Source organism: Eptesicus fuscus, chromosome 6 (genome assembly GCF_027574615.1).
Source record: "Eptesicus fuscus isolate TK198812 chromosome 6, DD_ASM_mEF_20220401, whole genome shotgun sequence".
Lineage (NCBI taxonomy): Eukaryota > Metazoa > Chordata > Mammalia > Chiroptera > Vespertilionidae > Eptesicus > Eptesicus fuscus.
The window spans coordinates 83,865,249-83,886,067 of record NC_072478.1 but is presented as its reverse complement, the minus strand read 5'-3'; the positions used below and the strand labels follow the sequence as shown (position 1 = coordinate 83,886,067).

Sequence of the window (20,819 nt, the reverse complement as noted above, 5' to 3'; positions counted from 1 at the left end):
GGTGACTGGTCATCTATCTGTCTGGTCATTTAGGTCATGATGGCCTATAGTATAGTATAGATATAATGCTTCCTCTTTTTTCATGTGTATTCCATGTTCATAGTAGAACAGTTACAAAATACACACGAGAAAAAAGAACATAATATGTTCATGCTCTCTTTAGGTATGTGCTCTTTCTGGTCAGTGACCCCAAAGGAAACCAATATTCTGACCTCTATCCTTATAGATTAGTTCTGCCTGGGGTTGCTCTTCACGTGGATGGAATTGTACACTCTGTGCTCTGTTGTTTCAGTTTTCTTTTGCTCAACATCCTGTCTATGAGCATCATCTTATATGTATTGATAGTTTGTTCTTTTCCCATTGCTGTGTAGCATTCCGTTGTGGGAGCATACTACAGTTGGTGAAATTTATTTACTCATTTTTACAAATATGAAATCATCCTTTATGTGGTATTCTGACTTATACATTAACTTATCATTACATTTGGGACCATCTTTCCTTATTAAATATGCCATTAAAAATGATTTATTTGTGACTGATTATATGTACTTATTGGATAAAAATATTTTAGTGTGCTTTATTAATATCCTAATTTGGGGGCATTTGCAATATTTACATGATTTACTGTTATAAATAATGATGTGGTGAATATCTTTATAGGCTGGCCTAAGTCCTCCTCTAAGATTATTTGCTTAGGCAGTATTGTTAGAGGTAAGTGTTATGTGTCCAAGGGTTTGAGGCTTTTATTAGGTATTGCTAAACTGCAACATGCATTCTTAAGCATCTCAGACAACTCCCCAGGACATGGCAGTTGGTAGTGTTGTGCAGACCTACATTTCCAGGGCCCAGTACAAAACGAAAATCCAGAGTCCCTTGTTCAAAAATGGTTAAGAATTTCAAAATAGTGATAGGAGGGCATTCAACTAAGTGTGCAGCCCTTTTGACAGGTGAGCCTGTGCGGCCACATGGATCACACATCCTGGAAGCCAGCCCTGGATGTGAGGCATGCACCGGTGGGACCCATAGCCCGACACCTCCTACCAGGCCAGTTCACAGACTGCAGGAGATGTCACCACAATAAGAATATCTGTGGAACCTTCATTCCCCTCAGATACTTTGATTAAATTCCATCATGAAAAACAATTAGGCAAGGTTTGCCACACCTAACCAGTCTATACCTCAGGGACAGGTTCTTACTAACAGCTGTTGTTTTCCTGGAAACCGTTGTATTCAGGATTCAGAGCTGGTATTTCCTTGCTCTGGGGATTAGTTCCTGATCCATATTTCCTCTGAACTTTGTTATTTTCCCCAATCCAGAAGGAACCAGAATTTTAAATGACCCCAAAGTAGGAGACTGATGGTATAAACTGCCATTCACTTTCACAAAGGTGTTCAGAAATTTGAGCTGTGCTTTCTTTGTTGTGATTCCATTGTGTCCTATGTTGAATTATGTCCACCTGTGGACCAACCGATAGATGTGACTCAGATACAAGTGAATGAGTGAATGAGCCTCCTCTTTTTACATAATTGTCCAGTTACTGTGGGGCTTATCTCAGCCAGGGGAAGGCTGTCCCCTACTGACTTTACCAAGTGGAGCTCCTAGACATTTGGTTCAATTCCCCTGACATAAATATTGAGATGTACTATCACTTTCTCCCCTTCTTTTGCTTCTTCCCTTCCTTTTCCCTACCCTCTCTTCTTTGCTCCATCCTTCCTAATGCATTATTGATTTCCTACCATGTGCTAATCATTGCAATTGGCATTGATGCAATGAAGAAGAAAAAATACAGGTACAACCATTCAGAAAAACATTTGGCATTAATCTATTAAAATATGAAGTGTGCCTGCCCTGTGGCCAAGATATTTAATTGCTAGATACTCTACAGCAGTGGTTCTCAACCTGTGGGTTGCGACCCACAGGTTGAGAACCACTAGCAGGGTCGCCTAAGACTATCAGAAAACACAGATATTTACATTACGATTCATAACAGTAGCAAAATTACAGTTATGAAGTAGCATCGAAAATAATGTTATGGTTGGGGGTCACCACAACATGAGGACTGTATTAAAGGGTCGTGGCATTAGAAAGGTTGAGAACCACTGCCTAGAGACTCTTGTGCACATATGTACCTGGATGCGTTATGCATATTTTCATTATAGCACCGGTGATAATAGCTCCAAACTGGGGCCATTCTAAATGTCCATCTTCAGTAGAGTGGATATATAATTTGGAGAATTTTCAAACAATAGAACACTATGAAGCAATGAAAATGAATAAACAATAGCTACATGCAACAATATGGATGAATCTTAGCTAAGGACATGGGCTTTATTCTCTGCCTTAGTAAACAGCCAGTGACGACATCAGTGTGTGTGTAGGACACTGACTCTGGGCATTGTGGGTGGTAGAGTCCCCGCTGGAGACAGGGACTCCATTGGGAGGCAGTGTGGTGGTCCTAGGGAGAGAAAGCCATCAGGTAATTAAGGAGACTTTAAGTGAAGGATAAGCCAGAAGTTAGCATACTCCTGTGTTGAAAATGGTTCTTGGTAGCACAGAGCCTTTAAAGAATAATTTTTATTTATTTGAAAATGATCATCAGAGCCTTATCCTCTATAATAAAAGGGTAATATGCAAATTGACCCTAATGGTGGAAGGACCAGAATGACTGCTGGATCAATCACTATGAGGCGCACTGACCACCTCTTGGTCCCTTTCCCCTGGTCGGCCGGCTCTGATCTCCTGATGGCGAACAGGGAACTGGGGGTGGGTGGCAGAGGACGCAGGCAGCACCAGGCCAAGGCCCTTGCCCTGCTGGTCACCCCACACACAGAGGGCAACCCGCGATGGGGGTGGGGCTGGCGAGTGGGCGGGAACAACCCACCTCTCGGTCCCTTCCCCCGGCCGTCAGGCACTGATCACCTGATGGCGAATGGGGAACCGGGGGTGGTGGCGTCGGGGTTGGGGCTTGCTGTGGGCAGCCAGGGAAGATGGCCCTGATTGAAGGCCAGGTCTAGGGACCATACTCGCACACGAATTTCATGCACCGGGCCTCTAGTTATTAATATTTTTGATGATTGGCAAGTAATACATATTTATTATAGAAAATTAGTCAAAAGAACAAAGTAAATAAAACCTATAATTCACCTATAGATTTTCTTGTTAATATTTTAGCTGTCCATTTGTTGAAACTCAGCCATTAGCAGTCACAAGGGAGAGAATGACATTGACTGTTGAGAGATGTTAGAAAGAAAACAAACACAACCTGTCGACCGATTGAATGGATTGATTGGAAAGAGAACCATATAACATGTTGCTGAGATTTCTAAGGGCATAGACTAGGAGGATGCTTGTGTCATTAACTGAGGTAAGAGCAGGACTGGAGTTTTTAGATTTCCGTAGAAAATGAATCTGCATGACATCAAGTTATATGACCTTGGGCAAGTTCTTTAGCTTCTCTTTACCATAGTTTTCTCAGTAAGAGATAGAACAAATTTAAGAGTAACAACCTCAGAAGATAATATAATGTCTGATAGAAAATATACACTGTTACTATGCAGTTTTTTAAAATATATATATATTTTATTGATTTTTTACAGAGAGGAAGGGAGAGGGAGAGAGAGTTAGAAACATCGATGTGAGAGAAACATCAATCAGCTGCCTCCTGTGCCCACAACCAAGTACATGCCCTTGACTGGAATCGAACCTGGGACCCTTGAGTCCGCAGGCCGACGCTCTATCCACTTAGCCAAACCGGTCAGGGCATTATGCAGTTTTTTGAAGAGTAGATGTGACCTAGGTATATTACATCATAAAGGAGATGCAGTCCTTCCTTTAGGCTTAACAGATAAAAGACAGGTATAAGAAAACTTGAATCTCCTATGTCTCTTGAGGGAAACAGAACAGGTCAAGCTTGGGCATGGGAGAAAGTCTTAGGGCAAAAGGCACAAAGAACTAAGGTTACATAGTGTGGGAAAAGGGAAGCCATCAGGTGATTAATGAGAATTTAAGTGAAGGATAAGCCAGAAGTTAGCATACTCCTGTGTTGAAAATGATTCTTGGTAGCACAGAGCCTTTAAAGAATAATTTTTACTTATATAAAAATGATCATCAGGGCCTTATTATCAATATTTTTGGTGATTGCCAAGTAATACATATTTATTATAGAAAATTAGTAAAAAGAACAAAGTAAATAAATAACACCTATAATTCACCCATAAATTTTCTTAATATTTCAGCTGTCCATTTGTTCTTGCATTCATCCATCCTTCTTTTCCTCCTCCTCCTCCTCCTCACCCTCCTCCTCTTCCTCCTTCCTCAAAAAGGGCTGAAATTAAACTATATTGTTGTGTAACCTGCATAGGAACGTACATGGAGGCTTCTCTAACATGAGGGATTTAGGTTAGCGCTGTGTAGTAAGAAGCAAATATCTGATGTGCTTTGTCAGTGAGTTATTTAGAGAAACTGCAACATTTTCCTCTCTGGCAATCTTGAAATATAATGGAATAAACTCTTATCTCGTTGATGGCAAGGGCAGGACCCCGCTTCACTGTCCTGTTATTATCCCATATGTGGGAAAACCCTGAGCATGCTTTTCTGAGCACCCACTTCTCCTAAAATGGGTGAAAAGAAATATTGCTTAGAATGTGCTGTAAGAGAGACTTTTATTAATCCCTCACCTATAATTTCCTTGAGGACTGAAGAGTTCACCTATCCCAAGAGGGTAAGATTGCTCAACATTTTATTTTTAAATATTAAAATCACTGTTAAATTCGACTCTGACTAATCAGGAATAAAGACAGGAAAGATTAGTGTCACATGAGCAAATCATTTTAAATAGGCTTAAATCTAAGAGGTGGAAGCTGCTTTGCCTAGATTATAACTATTTGCTTAGACCAGTGATGGGCAACCTTTTGAGCTTGGTGTGTCAAACTTTGCCAAAAAACTGAGCATAACTCGGGTAGTGTATCACTTTGAGGAAAAAACTAACTCCAAGATTATAGTCGCAAATGTTTCATCCTCAGGAGCAGCAAATGTTTCATCCTCTGCTTGCGGCCGCGTGTCATCAGAAATGGCTACGCGTGTCAGTGCTGACACGCGTGTCATAGGTTCGCCATCACTGGCCTAGACCATTTATATTGGACTAGAGTCCCGGTGCACGAAATTCGTGCACTGGGGAGGGTGTCCCTCAGCCCAGCCTGCACCCTCTCCAATCTGGGACCCCTCGGGGGATGTCCGACTTCAGGTTTAGGCCCGATCCCTGGGATCGGGCCTAAACCTGAAGTCAGACATCTCTCTCACAATCCAGGACCACTGGCTTCTAACCGCTCACCTGCCTGCCTGATTGCCCCCTAACTGCTCCTCTGCTGGCCTGATTGCCCCCAACTACTCTCCCCTGCTGGCCTGATCACCCCCAAGGTTTTTATTAGTATAGATATGACCCTTCAGAGAACATTTTACTAACCCTGCTTTACAATAAGGGCTTGACAATTGAATCATTGGGACCAGACACCAAGATTTCCTTTCTTTGAATAGTGGAGGGAATAATTATCTTGTCTTTAAGTTGCCCTGAAATTAAAATGAGATAATGACTTAGAAAAGTATAAAAGCACCATATAAAGACAACTGTCTTTTTCATGTACTGAAAAGACAATAAAGTGGTAAAATGAAAAACACTATTTTTTTATTCTCCCCCTTCCTTCCTTTACAGCCTTTATTTAAACTTTGAAATTTATAAAAATTTCACTCCAATTTTTATTTCTTTACATTCAATATTATTTTGTATTGGTTTCAGGTTTTATATTAGTTACAGAATAGTGGTTAGACAACCATATACTTTACAAAGTGTTCCCCGATATTTCCAGTACCCACCTGGCATCATACCATCATTACAACACTATTGACTATATTCCCTATTTAAGTGACAATGGGTTTACAGGTTCCTTCCAGTCTTTCCTTTCCTTTCTCACTTCTTCATCACTTTCCTTATATAGTATCTCAATTGGCCATCAAAGCTCAGTGAAGGCACAGGTACACTCTTAATCCACTTTTCAGACCAGGACACTGAGGCCAATTCCAGTTGGCTGTGGAACTTGACTCAGTGCACAGGGAACCCTCAGAGCCATGCTCTCTGCCCTTCCTAAGGGGCAGCCGCCGGGCAAACAGAACAAACCTTCCTGTCAGGCTGCTGAGCCTCTTTCTCAAGCACCTTTTCATTGCAGACGCTCCACATTCTTTCCTCTCCCCGGTCCCCTGCCCCCATTCTTTACTGCCCCCTCCCCGGGGTCTCTGGAGCAGGTGGAAGGCTTCGCACTCACCACCAAGGCATGCTCTGCCATGGGGCAGGGCGGCGTGAGCTTGCTTTTGGGTCAAGGCGGGAGCAGGAGTCACCGCCTCTGAAGTGCGAAGGCCGCCTGGGTGAGGCCTAGGCAGGTTAGCACTGGGAGCTTCTCTGAATCAAGTCAGTCAGTCTAGTACCCTGCAGTGTGGCACCCCTCCACTGAGGAGGCACCACCCCTCAACCCCCGCCTCAGAGCTTCGGGTCCTTGCCCCTCCCCCCGGGCTTCCTTCCATGCCCCTTGATCCCTGGCGTGGCCAACCCACGTCTTGGGGCCACTGCAGAACCTCTCTCTCTCTGCAGTGAGGCAGATCCCTGCCCTTGGTCTCCGCGAAGCTGTGAATCTGTGGCCAGAGGCCCGGTCTGGGTCTCAGCAACCCCATGCCTGCGATGTTCCCAGGGCCCAGCCATGCCTCCCCAGGGCTGCGATGTTCCCGGAGCCCCACGGGAGTGGCTAAGCAGGCCCAGCCGCTCCTCCCCGGGGCTGTGATGTTCCCGGAGCCCCACGGGAGTGGCTAAGCAGGCCCAGCCGCTCCTCCCCGGGGCTGTGATGTTCCCAGGGCCCCACAGGCGTGGCTAGGCAGGCCGCTGCCCCTCCCGGGGCCTGCAATGGACCCGGACCCCTCAGGTGGCATCTGGTGCTGCCCCCACCCCCCTCCCTGGCCCGATGGACTGGTACCTTGTGGGCAGTGTCTGGCGCTGGCCTTCCTCACCCAGATGGACCCGAACCCCTTAGGAGCTGGCCATGGCGATGCCTGCCCCGCCGCGTATGCAAATTAACCTCCATCTTTGTTGGGTTAATTTGCATACTCACTCTGATTGGCTATGGGTGTAGCAAAGGTACGGTCAATTTACATGTTTCTCTATTATTAGGTAAGATTGGCTAGGATAACTCCGTGTGTGTGTGTGTGTGTGTGTGTGTGTGTGTGTGTGTGTGAGAGAGAGAGAGAGAGAGAGAGAGAGAGAGAGAGAGAGAGAGAGAGAGAGAGAGAGAGAGAGAGAGAGAGAGTCAAAGTCAAAGAGAGAGGAGACAGAGTGTTCTGAAGGCTTTATTTTTCTGTGTGTATGATCTAAATGTAGTCTACTCATATAAATGGATTGGAGAGAAGGTCTAATTAATTGTTAGATAACTATTGGGATTGGAGAAAAGGTCTAATTAATTAAGTTAGATAACTATTGTTACCAAAATCACAGCTTTTTGGATCCATAGTTTTCTCTGAACATTTTTCTTAGTGTCAGTAAATGTGCTTATATATGCAGACACACACACACACACACACACACACACACACACACACACATACACACACACACACACAGAGAAGGACATGGCTCCTATCTCCTTTCCATAGAAATCTAAGTAGGGAAATTATTTCCTTTGTAGACTCTTTTTGATTATAAAAAATTTAAATTAATTCATTCAGCCTGGGCATGAAGAGAGTAGTTGAGCTTCTGGAAGGTCTGACCATTACTCATTCAGAAATTACTGTGGGTTTTTCTGCTGTATTGCAAAATATGCATTTGTAAAAAAGCCCCATGTTCCACAAAATTACACTCTTAAAATATCCTATTGAGATGTAGTTGACATATAACATTGTGTAAGTTTAAGATGTACAATGTAATGATTTGATATATGTGCATAATGCAAAATGATTAAGGCAATGAGGTTCGTTAATGGTCCATCACCTCCCATAGTTACATTTTTTTATGGTGGTGAGAACTTTTTAAATCTACTCTCATAGCAACTTGAAACAAGTATTCTCTAGTTTGAATAAGACTGTTGCTTCTGTTATATAATCTGTAAATCTCTAATGAAATATTCTATTGTAACAGGCAAGTATTGAATTGCTATGGATATAATTTTGTGGTGATTAAAAGTGGTAATTAGGCTTTGGAAATCCCTGTGGTTTAAATATCTGAATGTAGAATGCCATCAAAGATTATACTTTTATTTTTTGCAGGACAGAGTTCATTCAAAGAGGCAGGATTTCAATCACAGGGGCTGGCTTTCTGAACTGCATTTTGGAAACTTTTGCCAGCACATTCTTAAGACAGGGAGCCCAAAAGGTAAGCTTGTTTCCATTTGGAACCAACATTAATAATTTTAAGAAACCATGGATATTCCCATTGGACTCTTGAATAAAGCTCCTATCCATACATATGAAGAAAAAAATACAGTTCATAAACAAATATATGCCAAAATAATCACCCTCACTAATCCTATATAATAAAAGCCTAATATGCTAAGTGTCCAACCATTTGACCATTCGACCAGTCGCTATGACATGCACTGACCACCAGGGGCAGACGCTCTGACTGGTAGGTTAGCTTGCTGCTGGAGTCCTGCTGATCAGGACTGGGCAAGATGGGCTGGACATACCTTGGAGCCCTCCTGCAGTCTCTCCCTGGCCCCGATCATGCACTGGTGGGGTCCCTCTGCCTGCCCTGCACCCTCTCACAATCCGGGACCCCTTAGGGGATGTCGGAGAGCCGGTTTCAGTTTGATCCCCACAGGCCAGGCCAAGGGACCCCACCAGTGCACAAATCTGTGCACTGGGCCTCTAGTTATTATCCAAATACAAATCAAAGTAAAACTAAAATACTATCTGTGCCCCATTAAATTAAAAATATACCAGTGAAGAGTATGTGATGATATGGAGAATACTTATAGTCTAATTAAGAGAAATAATCAGAAAGAATAATTATATTTATTGTATGTACAATATGATGACAACTATTTAATTAAAAAGATAATAATAACTGATATTTATTGAGTGCTTACTGTGTGCTACTCACTGTAAAAAAGAATTTTTACTTATCTTATTTATTCCTTACAAACTTTTGAGAAAGCTGTAATTTTGTCCTGATATTAGGGATGAAGAAGACATAGAAATCTGGAGCTCCCTGTTGTCCATTACTGTGGTTTAAAACTCCATAACTGGGGAGCTTAGGCTTCAGGAAGGTGATTCAGAGGCCACCTTGGCGTTCAAGGTTCCTATGTACCCTGTTTTTGTTTTTTAATTTCTTTATTGATTAAGGTATCACATAGTTGTCCTCATCCCCCCATTCCCATCTCAAACCCCTCCCCATGTATGCCCCCACCCCCCCTGTTGTCCGTGACCACTGGTTAGGCTTATATGCATGCATACAAGTCCTTTGGTTGATCTCTCCCCCTTTCCCCCACCCTCCCCTACCTTCCCTCTGAGGTTTGACAGTCTGATCGATGCTTCCCTGTCTCCGGGTCTGTTTTTGTTCATCAGTTTATGTTGTTCATTATTTCCCCTCTGTTTTAAGTAGAGCAATTTAGTTTTTAGTCCAATATGGTATATCACATGAGATTCATATGCCCTGTGTTCTTGCCAAGGGCAAAGTCTAACTCATGCATCTTCATATGCCTATTGCAAGTGATCTGCAGTGGTTTTGAATTATTTAATATTTATTTTATTTATAGTATGTTATTTATGATATTATTTTGTTATTTTTAATTGTAATTATGAGCATAATCACTTATTCCCAGGATTTACTCAGGACTTGTGCATATGTTACCTAGTAGGCAGGTTTACTGGCTGGTCTAAGGGCTATTGTTATGACACCCAGAGAGATTCTGGACAATGGACCTTTGTCTTTAGTTTGCAAGCCTAGATTCAAGAATGAGCCTGAACCACGATGCGTTAGTCTGGAAGACTGAGAGGGATGAATGAGTGTTTGGTACTGAGTTGTATCCATAGACAACTCAGTACCAAACACTCAAATACTGCTGAGATTATGATGTGCTCTTGGCCCAGATTAGCTTGTATCCAGACTGGCCTAGCCTGTTTCAGCCTGGGCATGAAGAGGGTAGTTGAGCTTCTGGAAGGTCTGACCATTACTCATTCAGAAATTACTGTGGGTTTTTCTGCTGTATTGCAAAATATGCATTTGTGAAAAAGCCCATGTTCCACAAAATTACACTCTTAAAAATAATAAGGCTGATGAGAAAAATAATTTTGGTGTCATGTCCCTGCCTGAGTTGATTTCTTGGATGTTGTTTCGGTCAGGAGTGGCAAACTGTTTTTCTGTAAAGAGTCAGATGAAGTTAGACTTTGGGGGCCAAGAGGCAAAATTGAGCTATTTTGTAGGTATTTTATAACAAGAGAGAAACCAATTTGCACACATTTTATTAAAAATATAATAACAGTAATTGAGTATACCTTTTTTTTTGGTAATATAGGTCTACTAAGAACATAATTCTTAGAAGAATGAAATTATTTTTTTTGGTGGGGGGAGATAACCTTTAGCTGATCTGGAATAAAAAATTAGTTTTTCCCACTATCAAATTGGTTGTAAATGTTTATTTGTAAAGACTGTTCTTATGTTATGAACCCTACAAACACAGGTAATGGGCTGGATTTAGTTTGTGGACTATCTTGGACTATAGTTTGCCAATCCTTGCTTTGGATAAATAAATATTATTTGATTAATCCAAGTAGGCATACAGTGGTTGTACATTTTGATCCTGTGAGATACACAAAGTAGGCGTTATTATTCCCATTTTGTTGATGAGAAATGTCTTGAAGAGTTAAGTGCACCCAATATGTGCATGGCTGCTTGCCCGCCTTCCTTCCTTTTACAAGTACATATTGAACACCTGCTTTGTGCTAGGCACTGTGTTATGTGTGGGCTAAATGGGTCGCCTCAAGATCATAGGTCTAGCAGGGGCTGGAGTCTGGACTCAAATCCCCATCTTTTATCAATAAGTTTTACCCTTTGCCACTTTATTAGAAGTGGCCTGGCCTAGTGCAAGCTTTTGAGGAGTGGGGAATACCTGCAATCCCCCAGGTTTCTGGCCTCACCGTACGTTTTATGCTCTTAATAGCAGAGAGGGGATTTTATTAACCTTAGTTCTAATTCCCTTCAACACGTAGTACCGTGGACAGCGCTCTGTACATTTCCATAGAAATGAGTAGAGTTCCAGTTGGTTTCTGATGTCTACTGTCTGGAAATAATCAGGGGACACCAATTTTAAAGTGAGGAAGCCAAGTGATTCCTCTGTAATCTCACTCACTATGCTCAGAAGTATGAATATATTCTTTTCTGCCAGCTTTTGCCTTTTCCAATTTTTTTTTAATAAGCCTCGTTTAATTAGCTTTTCAAGTGTAGGAGCCACTCATGCCTAAGTGTCTTTTACCTTTTATTCAAGTGGTGATATTTTCCGGTGTCAGCCTGATTTCCTGATAAAGCCTTCACAGCTGAGCCTGCATAAGTGGCTTCTGCGGAGGTCACCATGAGTGTTTCAGGTGACTTTATTTTCACTTTAGAACTTTATCCCTTAGGCTGTTGAGTGGTGGTAAAGGTGGGATCTGATATCTCTTTTCCCCCCTTCCCCAGAAAGAGCAAAGCTAGACACTCAGTGTGTTTATGTCCCTGTGTTTGTAAATTAAAAGCCAGCCCTGGACACAGACCCCTAAGTTGATGTCACTTGTGTTTCTGTGCCTCTGGGGGCTTGTTGGTTGCATTTCTCTTCTCCCTCCTCAGGTGGCCTGTCATTCAGGGGCCTTCTGGACACCAATGCTGACTTGCATACGTGATTCAGTCCCCACTGTGCTCTTGGAATGTGAATATATGGGTAGGAGAATGGGGATTGCCCCTTTATACTCAGGTCAACAAATAGAAGCAGTTCTGAACTTCCAGCCCAGCAAAGCCCACTGTTTTTGTGATGTAGCACAAGTTGCTTCACCCCTCTGATCCTAAGTTTAGTTGTCCACATGTGGGAATTTTAACTCATTCTCACAGAGAGGTGTGAAAGTAGTGCTTGAAAACTTCCAGTATTGAAGAACAGGGTCAAATATACATAAGGTATTATTATCTTTGTCTTAAAAATTAAAAAAAATCCTACTGACTTGCTTCTTTTTTATACTTTATTTTTATGATTACATTTTTTGTCTTGCTTTGCTTTTACTCCTTAAATTCACATACATACACACTAGATTTTAAACTCAGAAGTTCAGTTTCACAAACACTTTGGGTGTCAGCTGAGGCAGGCATAAGCTTGTCTGACTCCAGAGTGTGCTCTTGGTGACTACACCACAACTGTTCAGTGGTGGTAAAGGTGGGATGTAATGTCTGTGCCATATCCATGGGCTCTGCACTCCAGCCGCTTGTGTGGGGCAAGATGTGTGAGGAGATGTGTGGTGTCCATTAAGGATGGGGGCAGGGCCCACAGAAGCAAGGAGCTCAGTCACTGTGGGAGAACTTACAATTGACCAGAAGAGTGAGGGGCCATGATGTTGTTGGTTGCGAGGGCGCATGATTGGCTACAGAGTGACCTCCTTCTGTTCAGAGCCCCAGACCCCAGATGCCTAAATGCTGCTGAGGGTGTGTTTAGCTGGAATTTCTGGCATTTTAACTATAATGACATATCCTTTTTCTGATTTTTAATGGATTACGGATTTGTTGTGCTTCTTGTTTTGAAAATATCTTTATATTAAGAAAGATACTAAAATGTATGTTAATTTTTTTATTATGGTAAAATATGCATGACATAAAATTCACCTTCTTAATCATTCCTAAGTGTACAGTCCAGTGTCACAAAGTACATCCAGTGTTGTGCAACCATCACCACCATCCATCTCCAGAGCTTTTTCATTATCCTAAGCAGAACTCTGTACCCATCCTATGTAATAAAAGCCTAATATGCAAATTGACCAAACGGTGGAATGACCAGTTGGCGGGGGGGTGGGGCTGGGGAGCGGGCAGTGCCAAGGCGGGTGCCAGTGGGCAAACGGAGGGGACAGCGATTGGGGGGGGGCAGTGGCGACTGGTGGTGGCAGAGGGGTGATGGGGGGTGGGGCAGGTCGCTCACTGGGGAGCAGGCCTAAGCCATCAGTTGGACATCCCCCGAGGGCTCCTGGTCTGCGAGAGGGCGTAGGATGGGCTGAGGAACCCCCTCCCCCGGAGTGTATGAATTTTCATGCACGGGGCCTCTAGTTAAATAACTTTCTATTCCTTTCTCTTCCAAGCTCCTGGCAACCATCATTCTATTTTTTTTTTAATCGTCACTTAGGGATGTGTCTTTTTATTGATTTTTAGAGAGAAAGGATGGAAGAGAGAGAGAGAGAGAGAGAGAGAGAGAGAGAGAGAGAGAGAAAGAAAGAGAGAAAGAGAATCACCAATCAATTGCTTCCTATACATGCCCCTGAGTGGGGATTGAACCTGAAATTGAACCTGCAACTTTTTGGTGTACGGATGATACTCCAACCAACTGAGCCACTAGCCAGAGCCACCATTCTACTTTTTGTCTCTATGAATTTACCTACTCCAGGTACTTCACATAACTAGAATCCTTCAATATTTGTCCTTCTGTGTCTGGCTTATTTCACTTAGCCTCATGTTTTCAAGGTTGATCCATGTTGTACCATGTGCCAGAATTTCCTTTCTTTTTAAGTCTGAATAATATTCTACTGTGCGTGTATATACCCCATTTTGTTGATCTGCTCATTCATCGACAGACACTTGGGTTGCTTCCACCTTTTGGCTATTGTGAATCATGCTGCTATGCACACGGTATATAGATATCTGTTCACGTCTCTGTGTTCAGTTCTTTTGCTGGGTTATATGGTAATTCTATATTTAATTTTTTTGAGGAACTGCTTGAAAGTTTGTTTTCAGGATAGCCATCTATCTTTGCCCATGCCAGCAATGGGGCATACCATGACTGCGTATTTTTCTCAAGGCTGTACAGAATAGGGTACTGTACATACTCCAGTCCCGGCTGCTGACACCACTGCGTGTGCCTGGCACTGCCTTTCCCTAGTTTCAGGGGCATTTGTCTGTCTCCTGACTCATCACAGTCTCTGTCTCTCTGTCCTGATTTCATCTTCTGGTGGACAGTTTTAACCCAGATGGGCCAGAAGTGTTGAAAAAGTGCCACCACACACAAGTAGCACTCTAGGTGCCAAATGTGCATTTTAATATGCCCCGAGATAAGCAAGCACATTCCAACAGATCACGGAAAGGGAGGGAGATGTGAAGGAGAATAGGTACTAGCAAGGTGGCAGTCTGGGACACCTGGAAGGCTTCACACACATTTCTGCAGCGCAGGGGAACGGCCAACGACTGGGAAGCCGGGAGGGGAGGAACTAGGCCAGAATCAAGTCTGACCTCAGGGATCCTCGGAGAAGGAAACGGAGATCAACACATTTCCTGGGGCAGGCATGGCTCTGCAGGTGCTTCTCAGTTTTGGGAAGGCATTTCTTAGACCAGTGTTGCTCAACATTTTTTCCATAATCACCCCCTCTTCCTAGGAGCCTTCAAAGACATTTTTTTTCTAATCCCCTTTCCCCCCATGAAATTTTAATGCCTAGATATATTGATTATCTGGTTATATGCTATATGATGTCTTTGCTTTATACACAAAAAGTGTTAGATATTTTTCACTCACACGAACTAATTGTCACCTTGTTTCGATATCGCCCCATTGAGAAAGCATACTTTGTGCTGCGCTGGGTATAACTATCTTTTGGAGTTTTGGCCTCCATTTCTCCAACTCAAAACAAAACATTCACTCTCCACCCTTCTAATCCCCCCAAAAAATTCCAAACCCAAATCAAAAGAACTTTTAGGTGAACTCTGTGTGGTTCTTGCATGTCCCATAGTTACTTTTCTGGGAGGGGCTCAAGAGATACCATGGGTTAGATACTGATGGTTGCCAGAGGGAGGAAGGTTGAGGAACTGCATGAAAAAGGTGAAGAGATTGAGAAGTACAGATTGGTAGTTACAAAATAGTAAACTAAACAAACTACAGTGTAGGAAATGTAATCAATAATATTGTAATCGCTATGTATGGTGTCACGTGGGTACTAGAAATATCAGGGGGAGCACTTTGTAGTATATGATTGTCTGACCACTGTGCTGTACACCCAAAGCTAATACAAAATAATATTGAATGTCAACTGTAATGGAAAAATTTTATAAACTTTTAAAAAGATATACCCTGGGGGTTAACCTCATCATGCAAGTGTCCTCTTTCACCCAGTTGTCTGAGTAATTAGAGCCGACTACAAACCCTGGAAAATGCACAGCTCTCATTATGCACTCGCATAGAGGCTTGCTTCTTCTTCTTCTTTTTTTTTTTTTTAAGTTTGGGAAATGCATTTTCAGCGTGTGATAAAATAATTTGTTATTTCAGCCACTCTCCTGGCAAAGCCCCATTATTAGTTCCGTCATTATTCTTATTGTGTTGATCGGGAGGATGAAGCAGAGAAAGATTGAATGCAACAGCAGGTGAAATATTTGTCACTGAAGCAATCAATGCAGGCAAGTCAAACAATTTGAACTTCGCCTTTGAAGAAGGTCTGGTCTAGACATGCTATAGCTAAAGAGATCTGAACATGCTTCCTTGGCGTGTGTGCTTATTTGAGCCTTACAAAAATCCATTTTAATAGTGGAAGATAACTCCCTGAGCCTGAACATACTTGTATATATATATGTTTACAAGGGCATAAGTACGAGGAGGCAGGGACCACTGGGCACTATGTCAGAACTGCCTGCCATGCTGACCTGAGCCAATTGGTATGCTGAGTTGTATACACAAGTGTTCAGTTCTTTTTGGTCCCTATTGGGAATTGATCATTTGAGGTTGATGAGGTTCAGCTGCAACACACACAGACATTTCATTAATCATTTTTTCCCAAGTAGGCATAAAATAGTTTATCTGTTGTGTAAGTTCTATTAAGTCTCTGTCCTTTTGGGTACTCTGACCACGGACCGCATGAACTGTTCTCTGAATCTAGAGCTGACAGTATTCCAAAGGCAAGATTCAGAGGCTGTTTTACAGATAGCATCAGGCAGCCAGAATCTTCTGACCCAGTGGCCATTTAGACATGTGGCATTATGGGTGGCATTCTTAAAGTTTGTGGGTGAAGGGCTTGCTAGATAGAGTCTTACACTCTGATTTTGCAAGGATGGGTATGTCTCTAGAATTTAGAGCTAATCCCCATATCTTAAGTCACACTAATTAAATTAATGAGAGTCCATTTCTAACATTCATTATGCTGGTTAGCAAGCCTCTCATTTTGCCAGTACAATTTCACAGTTTTAACATTCCTTATGCTAATTATTAAAATCTCTGGTGTTGTCATGGATAGTTAACTTAAGTTTCTGGAGAGTGAGGTTGTTCATTAGAATGCTCATAGCCAACCCCTGAAGTGTGTAGCCTGCATCAGGGCAACTGACTAGCTGCTGTAAACTTGAACTAACACATGAAGCATAATGTTATACTGCATGTGCTGAAATATTTTGAAGCCAATTATGGACATCCTAATACTCACATACTAACTCCTGAACTAAAAGCCTAGTATGTTCTGCCTTTAGAAAGATTATTTAATATGAAACAAGGTTGTGACTATATATTTAACATAGAGATTAAATGTGAAATTTTAGAGCTGGGCCCCTTGGTCCATGATCTGGTTTTCGCATATCCCAGGTATCACACTTCCTATCGAGGACTTTCAATTTTCTCATCTGTAAAATGGAGTGATAATAGTCCTACTTCTCAGGGTTATTTTAAGGATTAAGTGAGGATACATATATGAAACATGCCTGGTACATAGAAGAACTCCAGTGATTATTAGCATTTAGAGTTCTCTGATAAAAAGTATATTTTAATAAGTAAATAGCCTTATTAGTACTGATACGAACAATTTAGATAGCATCAGTATAGGTCAAGTTTACATTGTTTCTTTTAAAAATTATTTTTTTAAATCCATAGTTATAATACTCAGTATATTCACATTTTAACATTTTGGTATAACCTTCCATGTGTCTATGTATATTTGCATATGTATGTATATGCACTTTTTTTTAATAACGAAGTTGGATCATTCTTTTCATTTAGCCCAACTTTGTCATTTATGGACATATTGTTCACATTTTCCTGTTCATTACATGTTCCTTGAAAACATACTTTTTGATACCTTCATAATATTCCATTGTCATAATAGTTCCTATTGTTGATTTCTATTTTTTTATGATGCTGTGAGGATATTAACAAGAGTTCTGATTTTTAACAATTTATTTGTAGATCAGTTAAATAATAGTACCTGTCCTTTTTTTTATATATTCTACCCCTCCCCTCCATCCTCTCAGCTCATCCTGCTATTACCTCTAGAGTTTTAGTCCTGAGAAATGTAGCCTTTGCAGTGAAAACATCTCGGTAAAACTGAGTATTCTGTTCCTCCCACTAAATATAAATCCATGCCTTTAGCTTGACTATGAGACTTAGGAATCCGAAATCCCCCAATGGCTCATTTGAATTCATGGGTGTTGTAATGGACTGCTCAGTGGTAAAGCTTTCTGGAATCCCTTAAATCAGCCAAGTAAAATGTGGAGACTTTGCCTCCTATGAAACCAGATGAAACCTGGGGTGTTAAGTTCTTACTCGAAATGACAGAACTGGTTTCCTGAGCACAGTGTCATTATTTGGGTAGTGACAGGGCATCCTGTCTCCACACAGTGCAATGAGGAGCAAGCGAGTCAGAAATCAGGTATTCTGGGCTCTGGCCCTGCCTTGTCGACACGCTAATGGCCATGTTGCATGGACTAGTTGCTCTGAACTTCACTGTCCTTTTTTGTAAAGCTAGGAGATCATTTTCATTCTAACATTGTATGATTTTTTTCAGCCCACCCTCTTTTTCCCCAAGGTGTAAATACCAAAATTTTAAAAATTTGTCTAACAAATAGTCTCTAATCCTGCACAAAAATTCAGGAATTTAAGGTAAGTATGGATCCAAGACTTTCAGAGATAATTCATGTAACAAGTAGAGGGTCAAGGCTTGAGGTGGCAATAAAATATTTAAAAAGAAGAAATACACTTTTATAAAATACTTGTTAGTATGAGGGGGTGGTTAGCATATGATAAGGTTGTAACAATTTAATTTAAAATCCTATTCTATGTTGTGACAAGTGTCTACTTATTGGCTGCCAATAAGTGACAAAGCTAGAATTCCAGGTGGTTGGCCTCAGAGCCAACCCACTTAACCGTTGTACACTTTGTCCCCTTGATCTAGAGGACATAATACTTTCTTCCAAAAAGCTTGGGTGGGGAGATAAGACAAATACATGACTCGTCTCCATAAGCATTAGATGTACATATGACTTTGAAGTAGACACGTGTCACAACAGAGAGAAAATGCCCTTGCCTCCCTAATACTTAGTTGTGATTCTTGCTTTCCTATTGCTCTTCTGTTCTTATAACCAACTGGGTATCTTTGGAGGTTTGGGGGCCAAGTTCTCTCCTCTATTCTGGGTAGAATTTCCAACCAATCTATTACTTTTCTGAGCCTGTTCTCACTCTCTCTTGTGCTAAATTCAAAGACGATGAGAAACTAGGAATTTGTGGCCACCATAAATCTACACGTACCGCATATACACCTCAGGCAGGCTCAGAATTGAAAACTGAAATAGCTCTGCACAGGCTGCATTGAAATACCAGAAAAATAGAGGCTGCGTCTACAGATTGCATGGACTAAGTACATTGGAGGCACAAATGTTTTGTGGATCAAATCTGTTGTAGGATTGTGTTTAGATAGAGCTAGGCTCTTTGTGCTAAATTAAGGCTCTTAGTTTGACCAACAAGGCCAGGAAAATGTCATTAAGGCGTCTCCAATCGGGTTAATGCAGAATTCTGGGAAGAGCAACTTGATTGGCAAAGGCAATTTCATTTCTTAAAGGTACACCCACCAGTTAAAGTTCAGTTGTGTGGTAAGCCCTGTGGCATTCGGATTAAATGCTCCTACAGCTCTCCGAGGTGTCCAGCTGTTCCCCTTGATCAGTCTCCCTGCTTCTTTCTGTGGCTTCTGATTCTGTTTCCCCACTCTACTATGGAATTTCATCTCTTGCTGAAGGACCTCATTGGTTGTGCCCACTTTTTGTGGGACTTGAGGCACCAGGAAGGTGATGGGGAAGAGGTTGGAATGTCTGCCTGTTAAGGAGAAAGCAGCCCTGTGTCTCATGAACCCAGTTTGCTGGAGTGGTATTTCTTTGTCAGTTTCATTTTTAAAAAAATCCTTTTTACTGCCTAGGATTTGACCCCTTATTCCTTGCCTAACATTCTTCCTTAGATTCTAGCTAAACCGTTTTCCTATTTTTCTCTGAATTTCCTTAGTAAAGGAAAATGGTGGCTTTTGGGGAGTTAACTCATTTCATGCTGACACCCAGTTTAAGAAGAACTGAAAGGCTAACGTTTTTCTCAATCAGTGGTCTTTGGTGGGGATGTAGCTTTTGTTACTTGTAAAGACATTAGAACTTGTTCAAGCCTATTGGTTTTCCTACTCTCTGCACTTCTTGATATGTTCAAAATATTTCTTAATTAAAAAACTGCTGCATACCCCCCCGCCCCCCACCAAAGACTCTTTCAGTCTTTAAACATAATGTTAAAATTTTATTTTAAATGTTTTTGACTAGGTACCACCTGCACATAAATGTTGAAAATTATATTTCCCAGAGAGCCAGGTGTGTTCTTTTGCCCTAGTTCTCTTTGAAACCAGCAGAATACTCTGTACTGATCAGCTCTGTGATGTGAGTCAAGCCGTGTAATGTCTGAGTCTCACTTTTCTCATCTGTAAAATGAGGACAGTATTGGAACTACTACAGGGAGTACTTGTGAGGAGTAAATGAGTGATATGCATAAAACACTTAGGACAGGACTTGGCACACAGTCAGTGATCAGTTGTTATTTAAAATGAAAAAATGCAAGGAAGTTATAAGCAAAAACTTATTCTTCCCATGGACACATATTTAGTGGAGTCAATCCGACCTTAGTTTAAATCTCAGTGCTGTCCCTCCTAGGGTACTTACAAACTTAACATCTTTGTAGGTGAAATGTGAATAATAGAGAATTAAGAGAAATAGTGTAAAAAAGTGCTTAAAATACCTTGGCATACAACAAATACTCCATAAATGATAATTATCTTTCCATTATGACTCAAATTGCCATATTTCCATCTAGGCTTTCATATGCAAAATTTAAACCCTCAGAATTACAGTTATAAGTACAATGTCATGGCCTGCGTTTTTCAAGTAATATTTTATTACAAATGCCTTTCATTATAACTACATAAACTTCAAAGCCAGCATTTTAATGACTGCATAATATTTCATCAAGTAGTTTTATAATAATTGATTTGACCGTTCCTTTAGTATCGCACATTGAAGTTATTTCCAAGTTTTACCATTACAAGTGAGACCATATGAGTCATCTTTGTAAGTATTTTCAGATTTTGTATCATTCCCTTAGAAAGGGTTCCTTGAAGTACTCTTTACTCTTCCCAGTAGGTATCTATTTTCAGCCTTCTTTGAATGTATCCTTTAGCTCCCTCATTGAAGGGCGAGCTTCTGTGTGGGGCCCACCACTTTATCCTCAATATGTAGCACATAGTTAGTGATCAATAAATATTGAATTAGTGAACAAATGTATTATTTTCCAAAAATGGTGGACCTTCGTTTTTT

The 20,819-nt window shown here is 41.4% G+C and overlaps 1 protein-coding gene across 2 annotated transcripts in view; it reads left to right on the top strand.

Moving 5' to 3' along the window:
- Positions 1-20,819, top strand: part of PRELID2 (PRELI domain containing 2) — a 67,102-nt gene that overhangs the window by 25,123 nt on the left and 21,160 nt on the right. For both annotated transcript variants that reach the window (XM_008140854.3, XM_054718013.1), the window contains exon 5: positions 8,297-8,402. In XM_008140854.3, the coding sequence (XP_008139076.1) occupies positions 8,297-8,402 (106 nt within the window). The remainder of the gene's footprint in view (positions 1-8,296; positions 8,403-20,819) is intronic.